Source organism: Osmerus mordax, chromosome 12 (genome assembly GCF_038355195.1).
Source record: "Osmerus mordax isolate fOsmMor3 chromosome 12, fOsmMor3.pri, whole genome shotgun sequence".
NCBI lineage: Eukaryota > Metazoa > Chordata > Actinopteri > Osmeriformes > Osmeridae > Osmerus > Osmerus mordax.
The window spans coordinates 8,308,846-8,316,584 of NC_090061.1; the positions used below are offsets into that span (position 1 = coordinate 8,308,846).

The window sequence follows — 7,739 nt, forward strand, 5'->3', positions numbered from 1 at the left end:
TCACTCATGTTCTCTCCGCGGCTCGTCAGTCTCTGCGTCTCCATGGGAACCTGGAGTGGACAAGAGGCTGGGTCGTCTGCGTGCTACAGATACAGACCCCGCCAGAACACGTGGACACAGGCACGCTGTAACCTATCACACACACACACGCACGCTCACCGTAGCCAGACTACAGTTTGAATCCACGCAATCTTTCACACACACGTAAGCAAACATGTATCTTTTGTTGTGGAAACCTACAATCCAGCATTGCTGGTGTTACACTGTAATGGTTTAATACAGGTCCGAAACGCTGCCCACACAGACACACACGTGCATGTGTGTGCCGCCACACACACCACACACACACACACACACCCTGCTCCATCTCGCCCCTGGTTTAATCGGGGGTGTGAAGTGGAGCCGAAGAGAGGGGATGGAGGAAGGAGGGGTGGAGGAAGGTGGAAAGAGAGGGAGGAGGGGTGGAGGGAGGGAGGGATGGAGGGAAGGGGAATGTGGTAGTCAGACAATATCATTTCATTACTGTGACTCCATCAATTACCAAGTGTCTGAGTGAACCACCTGATGCCTTTGATTTGATGCCAGTTTTGACACACACACACACACACAAACACACACACACAAGCATTCTTTTTGTCACAAACACACAAACACAATCTGTCTCCTACTGTCTCTCTTTCACCCCCCTCCCCCCTACACACACACACACATAGACACTCAAACATAGCAAGATCCTGTTTCACAGCACATCCTGTGCGTCACGACAAATGTGAAGGACAGGTAGATGATTTTGAAGGGCCCTGGTGTCACCAAGCTATTTCCCAGCTTGGCCCCATACCCAGGCCCTTTGTAATTGGGGAGCTATGTCTCATCAGGACTCTCAACTCAGTCACAGACATACGCAAATTCAGAGACAGGAGGAAGAACAGAGGAGGGGAGGGAGGGGGATTAGCTACACAGACCTCAGGGAAAGCGCTAAGGGGGTGGAGAAAGAGGAGAGAAATAAATAAAGGGAGGTGTAGAGGGAGAGAAAGAGAGAGTGAGAGAGAGTGAGAGAGGGGAAAGGTTATAGTGGATAGTTCTTGAGGGTGCAGAAGTGAGGGCTGAGGTGTTTGTGGGCAGCCTCTGGAATGATATTCATCAAGCTAGGCTGTTTGTGAGTTTTTTTGTTGTTGTCATTTTATTTAGTAAATGTACATGAATAAGCAACCACAAAGGACTACATGAGATAAGATAGGACATCAAAACAGTCAGTCGACAACTGACACCCCCACCTACCTACCTCCCTCCCCCCACCCACCCACCTCCCCCACCCCCACCTCCCCACCTCCCTCCCCCCACCCACCTCCCCATACCACCACCCACCTCCCCATACCCCCACCTCCCTCCCCATACACCCACCTCCCTCCCCCCACCCACCTCCCCATAGCCCCACCTCCCTCCCCCCACCCCCACCTACCTTCCCATACCCCCACCTCCCTCCCCATACCTCCCTTCCCATGCCCCCACCTCCCTCCCCATACCCCAGTGCAGTAATACAGGCATGCTGATGTCTCTCATTTAGGCACTTGAGTTTCCTCCTAGGCCATCTTTGGTCACAGTCATTTTATGAGGGCTTCCGAGTGGATATGAATCTTGTATTTTTTCTCTTCTTTCTCTGTGGTTTCAGACTAGTTCCGTGAGTGTGTGTGTTTTCTGACAGGTTTGGTTTTACATATCTTATCAGGCCTTAGACATGACCAAACGATGACCAAAACCTGACCACATCATGGGTGGTCACTTGACTGACCTCTTAACAAGTCAACATTTGCACAGTAAGTCAAAACACAGTAACAGTAGCTTATACATCACATTATACCCAAGACTCCACAAGAAATATGACATTACTCACATGATTCACCTGAAAACAATACCCTATCGTGCATTGGTGTACAATATCCAGTATTCAGTCATCTGTACAGTGTATTGCAAAGACATCGTGATTTTGTTTTAGTGTGTGTGACTGACTTTATATTAATTTACTTATTTCTCGGAAAGTCTTGTAAAAATAGATTGATTTGTCCTACCGACCTTTGACTAAGTTATAAAAAAGCTTCTGAACCTGTTTCTGGTTGTTTAAATTATGGATGTACATGTTATAATGTATAAATTGCAAAAACCGTGTGTGTCTGTGTCTATGTCTGTGTGTGCAACACTAAATGCCATTAACCTTCTTAGGCAGCCCATGTGGCACCCCCGCTGGTAGATTAATACTGTATATAATTATCCTCTTAATCTTTTTGCATTTCACAAACACTAATCCAGCTACACACACCCCTTTAGGTAAGATTTGGGAGCTAAGTCCTCACATAGTATTTGGCAGTGGGGAGAAACAGTCCTCGTTACCCATGCAAAATATTGAAAGATCCAACAACAGGCCACTTTCGCACTCAGAACAAACTTGTTTAGAACAACACAATAAGAACATGGAAATATTGAACAAGGATTCTTGAGTCTGGAAGAGATAGAGCTTTGTGTGTGTGAGCACAATATGGGTGCATTCGACTGTGTAGCGGAGAAACAGTGTGTGTGTGTGTGTGTGTGTGTATCTCTCCCTGCCTGTGCTTGTGTATCAACTGTGCACCCGTTTCCCAGGGAGACCGGGAGCCAAGGTGTGACTCATACATTCATCACAGAATGTCTTCAATATCAGGAGAATTATTATTTTGCCACAAAGGGTGGATAATTACCTATAATCATACCACAGACCTCACACAGACGGAGCTGCTATGTGTGTGTGGAAAAAGACCTACATGATATATTAGTGTTGGTCTAGGTCTAGGTCAGTGTTGGTGGTTTTTACACAGTGTGTCCTTTGCTAGACCAGGCCAGTCTGTGTGTGTAGATGTAAAGGATAGGGCTGGTACAGTAGGGTCGAACCTCCCTGTGGTATATAGTAGCTGCAGTAGCTTGGCTCGGCAATGTAGGAGGCGCTGTGCTCGGCCAGGTATGGCGCGGGCTGGTAATAGCAGGTCACATGGTCCGTGTTGGGGATAATGTTCTGTTCTCCCAGAACCCTCAGCGCCAGCACCGTGATCATGTTGAGCGTCTGCCGCCTCTCGTGTCCCATCAGGCACACCGTGCTGTCGTCGACGACGCGCCGCAGGGTCATCAGGTACTGATACTTGCTGCGCTCCTCGCCGATGAAGTGATTCCTCAGGTAGGACAGGATCTTCCTCTGCTGTTCCTGCACGTCAGGGAAGTCGATGAAGAAGCGCGAACACATGTAGCGCTCCAGCGTCTTGATCTGGGTCTCGCTGGCCGGGCGGTAGTCTCTCACCAGCAGGTTGCTGTACTTGAGCAGACCCCCACCCCGGATCTCCTCCGGGTTCCGTGTGGCAATCAGCCGGTACCTCAGGTGATCCATGGCGGCCTCAAAGTCCCCATACATGCTCTCTGCCAGGACCTCCACGACGGGCAAGCCACTGGAGGTGCGAGGGATGGTTTTCTGCACAGGCGTGTTTCCGGATGCCTTTGGGGCCTTGCTGTCCACTCCAGACACCTCTGTGGAAGCTGAATCATGTGTCCTACCTGGTAGATGGGCCAACTGAGCCAGGGGGACTGAGGAGGGGTTGAAAGTGGCAGGTGTGAATGAGGCAGTCTTTAAGGCCTGGGGGGAAGGCAGGGCCTTTAGGGACATACTATCTACTATCAGGGTGTCCTGTCGAGGCAGGTTTGGCTGAGAGGATGGCTGTGACAGCTGTCTCTCAGTCCCTGTGTTCTCTGACGAAGGCTCCGGGGTTGAAGACAGGGAAACACAGGGTATAGATTCCACTGTGTGTGCCGGCTGAGCGAAGGAGAGTGGAGGAGAGGGGGAGAGGGAGAAGGCTGGAGAGGACGGAGAGAGGGGAGGAGAGGGAGGGGAGGGGCAAGAAGGGGTGGGGGGAAGAGAAGGAGGAGAAAATCGAAGGAGAGAAGGGGAAAGGGAGAGAGGGGGAGGAGAAAGGGAGAGAGGAGGTGGGGAGAGACGGAAGGATGATGTAGGGCAGATGGGAGGAGGGGTGAGGGAGAAAGGAGAGGGGCCAAAGCTGGAGGAGTGAGGAGGACTGGGGGGAGGAGGGGTGACACTGATAGGAGGTGGGGTAAAACAGAGAGGAGAAACAAGGGGAGGAGGAGGGCTACGGGTAGGGGGAGGTGTACGAGGAGGACTCTGGTCGGTGATTGGCTTGAGGGAGGGAGGAGGTGCAATGCAGAAGGCAGGAGGGGGAAGGGAAGGAGGAGCGAGGCCGAGGGGGGGAGGAGAGAGGCAGAGGGGAGGAGGGGTGAGGGAGAGCGGAGGAGGAGTGACGCAGAGAGGTGGAGGGGCGTCAAGGCTTGTCAATCGCACCTGGGTCTCGTGCTGTGTGACATGAATTACAGGTTTCACTCTGCTGGGGGATGAAGATGACTCCTCGGACAACTGAATGTAGATGTCTCCATCATCATCATCATCATCACTCAACTCTGCCTCCAAGGTCTGTGTATGAGTAGTAGTGTCAGAGTGTGTGGTGGTGCCTGTGTGGCTAATATAAGTGTTTGTGAGCAAGTCAGGGGGTTCTGACTGCAGTGTTCCCTCTGAAGCATTGCCTGAGGGCTCAGAATGGGTCTCTGTCACAGACGAGTCACCAATCATCTGGGCGGAGTCTGACTCGGAGTCTGAGATCTTAGATGATTGTATCTCTGATGACAGATCTCTGAGGACCTGAGAGATTGAGGTAACATGTAGTTCTGCAGCATTCAGGTCCAGAGTTGGTTGTGGGCAAGTGTTGGTGTTAGGTTCAGTTGTAGGATTAGGATCAGGAGTGAGGATAGGGTCAGGAGTAGAGTTAGTGTTAGGATCAGGTTTAGGAATAGGGTTAGGGTCAGGGTTGGAGTTTATGGTAGGGTTAGGGTCAGTGTTGGAGTCTATGGCAGGGTTAGGGTCAGTGTTGGAGTTTATGGTAGGGTTAGGGTCAGTGTTGGAGTCTGGGATAGGATTAGGATTAACCTGAGAGGTTAAGGCAATATTTGTTGTGGATTGTGGATCAAGGACAGCACTGCGGTCAGTGTTAGGTAAAAGGTCATGGTTGCCGTGTGGATCTGTTGCTGTGGCAGGGTTAGGGGCAGAGTTGGCTGCTGGGGTAGCGTCAGGGTTGGGATCAAAGAGAAGAGTTACATCGGGAGATAAAGAATGGTCAGAGTCAGGACTGAAATTAAAGTTGGGCTCAGAGGAGTGGTCAAGGTTATGGACGGTGGCTGGGTCAGGGATAGATGCGATGTTTGGGGATACCTTACGGCACATCCTCCGGGGGGGTTTGGGAGAGGAGTGTTTCAGGACCACCATCTGAGACAGCCTGGGGGCTTTGGAGGGGGGAGGGGAGGGGGACTTCCTCTCCAAGGCTTGGTTGGGCAGGGTATGTGGAGCATCCTGAGGATCGGTTGTGTTTGTTGTATCTAAAGACTTAAGGTCTGTGTGTGTCTCTGGGTCTGTGTGTGTCTCTGTGTCTGTGTGTGTGTCTGTGTGTGTCTCTGTGTCTGTGTGTGTCTCTGTGTCTGTGTGTGTCTCTGTGTCTGTGTGTGTGTCTGTGTGTGTCTCTGGGTCTGTGTGTGTCTCTGTGTCTGTGTGTGTCTCTGTGTCTTTGTGTGTCTCTGTGTCTGTGTGTGTCTCTGTGTCTTTGTGTGTCTCTGTGTCTGTGTGTGTCTCTGTGTCTTTGTGTGTCTCTGTGTCTGTGTGTGTCTCTGTGTCTGTGTGTGTCTCTGTGTCTGTGTGTGTCTCTGTGTCTCTGTGTGTCTCTGTGTCTGTGTGTGTCTCTGTGTCTTTGTGTGTCTCTGTGTCTCTGTGTGTCTCTGTGTCTGTGTGTGTCTCTGTGTCTTTGTGTGTCTCTGTGTCTGTCTCTGTGTCTGTGTGTGTCTCTGTGTCTGTGTGTGTCTCTGGGTCTGTGTGTGTCTCTGTGTCTGTGTGTGTCTCTGTGTCTTTGTGTGTCTCTGTGTCTGTGTGTGTCTCTGTGTCTGTGTGTGTATCTGTGTCTGTGTGTGTCTCTGGGTCTTTGTGTGTCTCTGTGTCTTTGTGTGTCTCTGCGTCTGTGTGTGTCTCTGTGTCTGTGTGTGTATCTGTCTTGTTCTGTTCCTCTGCCTCTGAATCATCTGAGTTCTGTGGGATCGTAGACTCAGCTTTGTAGCATGGTCTCTCCTCTGACACATACTCACTGCCCTGCATCTCACAAATGCAGGCACAAGTCTCTGACTGGTTTGGATCTGTTCCCTCACTGGTGACTCTTGTGTCAAGAAGTCCTTCTACTGGTGTCTCTGGTGTCTCTCTGGTATCAGCCCAACACTCAGAAATATCCTGGTCTGAGAGTTCAGTCTGGTCTGAGAGTTCTATGTGATCAGACAGGTCTGTCTGTTCTGAGTGTTCTCTGTGGTCTGAGTGTTCTGTCTGAACTAAGAGATCTGACTGGTCTAAGGGTTCCATCTGCTCTGAGTGTTCCATCTGGTCTGAGTGTTCTGGCTGGTCAGAATTTTTCTTCTGGTCCGATAGTTCTGTCTGGTCAGAGTGTTCCGTCTCTTTTGAATGTTTTGTCTGGATGAGAAGTTCAGTCTGGTCTGAGTGTGGTTCCTGGGCTTTGAGTTCCGCCTGGTTTGAGTGTTCCATCTGGTTTGAGAGTTCTGCCTGGTTTGAGAGTTCCGCCTGGTTTGAGTGTTCTGTCTGGTCTGAGTGTTCTGTCTGGTCTGAGTGTTGTGTCAGGACTTGGATTTCCTTTTGGTCTGAGAGTGGCTTCTGTGCTGTGCATCCTGTCTGCTTTGTGAGCTGGGTCTGGTCTGAGTGCTCCATCTCCATGTCCTTATCCCTGGACTCCACCCTTGAGGTGGGCAAAGACACAGACTCTTTGCTCTGGTTGGCTGAAGCCTGCTCCTTAGTCTCCAGTCTATTGGCTGCCTGCAGTGACTCCTCCTCCAGCAGGTAGCATTCCAGCATACGGTCCAAGATGATCTGAAATGAGTCCACGCTGAACTCAAACTGCCGTCTGAGCTTGCTCACAAACTTGAGTTCCAGGTTCTTGCCGCTGTTGTTGGAGAGGGAGATGAGGCTCCAGCGGTCGTGTTCGGTGAAGACCTTGACCATCTTCTGGACATAGGCCTCCTTCATGGTGGAGCTGCTGATCCTCTCTCTGTTCACCCCTGCAGGTAAACACTCCAGCAGGCAGCCCATCACTGTTTCCTTTATCACCTGGGGGCAGGGGCACAAAGCGCAAGATCAAGAGGATGAGAGTAATGCAGAAATGCCTGGATACACATAGCGCTGAAATATTGTTATTATTACCCTGTCTAATGTTGATCTTATAAAACATATAATGTTGCATTGTATTATATAGTATCAATATCATTATTTGATATTGCAATATCTGAGTGTGTAAATCCTTGGGTCCCCCTCGTACCTGAAAGTCTTCCTGCCTCGGAAGCTCCACACCAAAGATGATGTCCAGGTCTTTGTAGCTGGTCCCGTTGTCTCGGACCAGAACATGGCTGGCAGTGGATCCATTCAGACGTACGTCCCTCACGGTGATGCCCTGTGTCTGCAGACGGGTGCGGACCGCCGCAATGATGTCACGGGGCCGCAGCTCCAGTGTTGGGAAATTTCCACGGCCGTGGATGGGAACCACTTCGGACAGAACCTGATCCAGGACCTCCACCTGCTCCGCAGTCAGGTGGTGGAACCGCTGAGCGGTGCTCTGGTCCGTCAT

At 50.8% G+C, this 7,739-nt stretch overlaps 1 protein-coding gene across 1 annotated transcript; it reads right to left on the minus strand.

Moving 5' to 3' along the window:
• On the minus strand, positions 1 to 7,739 carry LOC136954545 (terminal nucleotidyltransferase 5C). The gene is made up of 5 exons (XM_067248169.1): positions 7,434 to 7,739; positions 6,945 to 7,225; positions 5,349 to 5,358; positions 2,920 to 3,487; positions 1 to 83 (listed from the first exon to the last, which is right to left on the minus strand). Exons 1-5 carry the CDS (start codon positions 7,737 to 7,739, stop codon positions 1 to 3), a joined length of 1,248 nt encoding a protein of 415 aa, XP_067104270.1.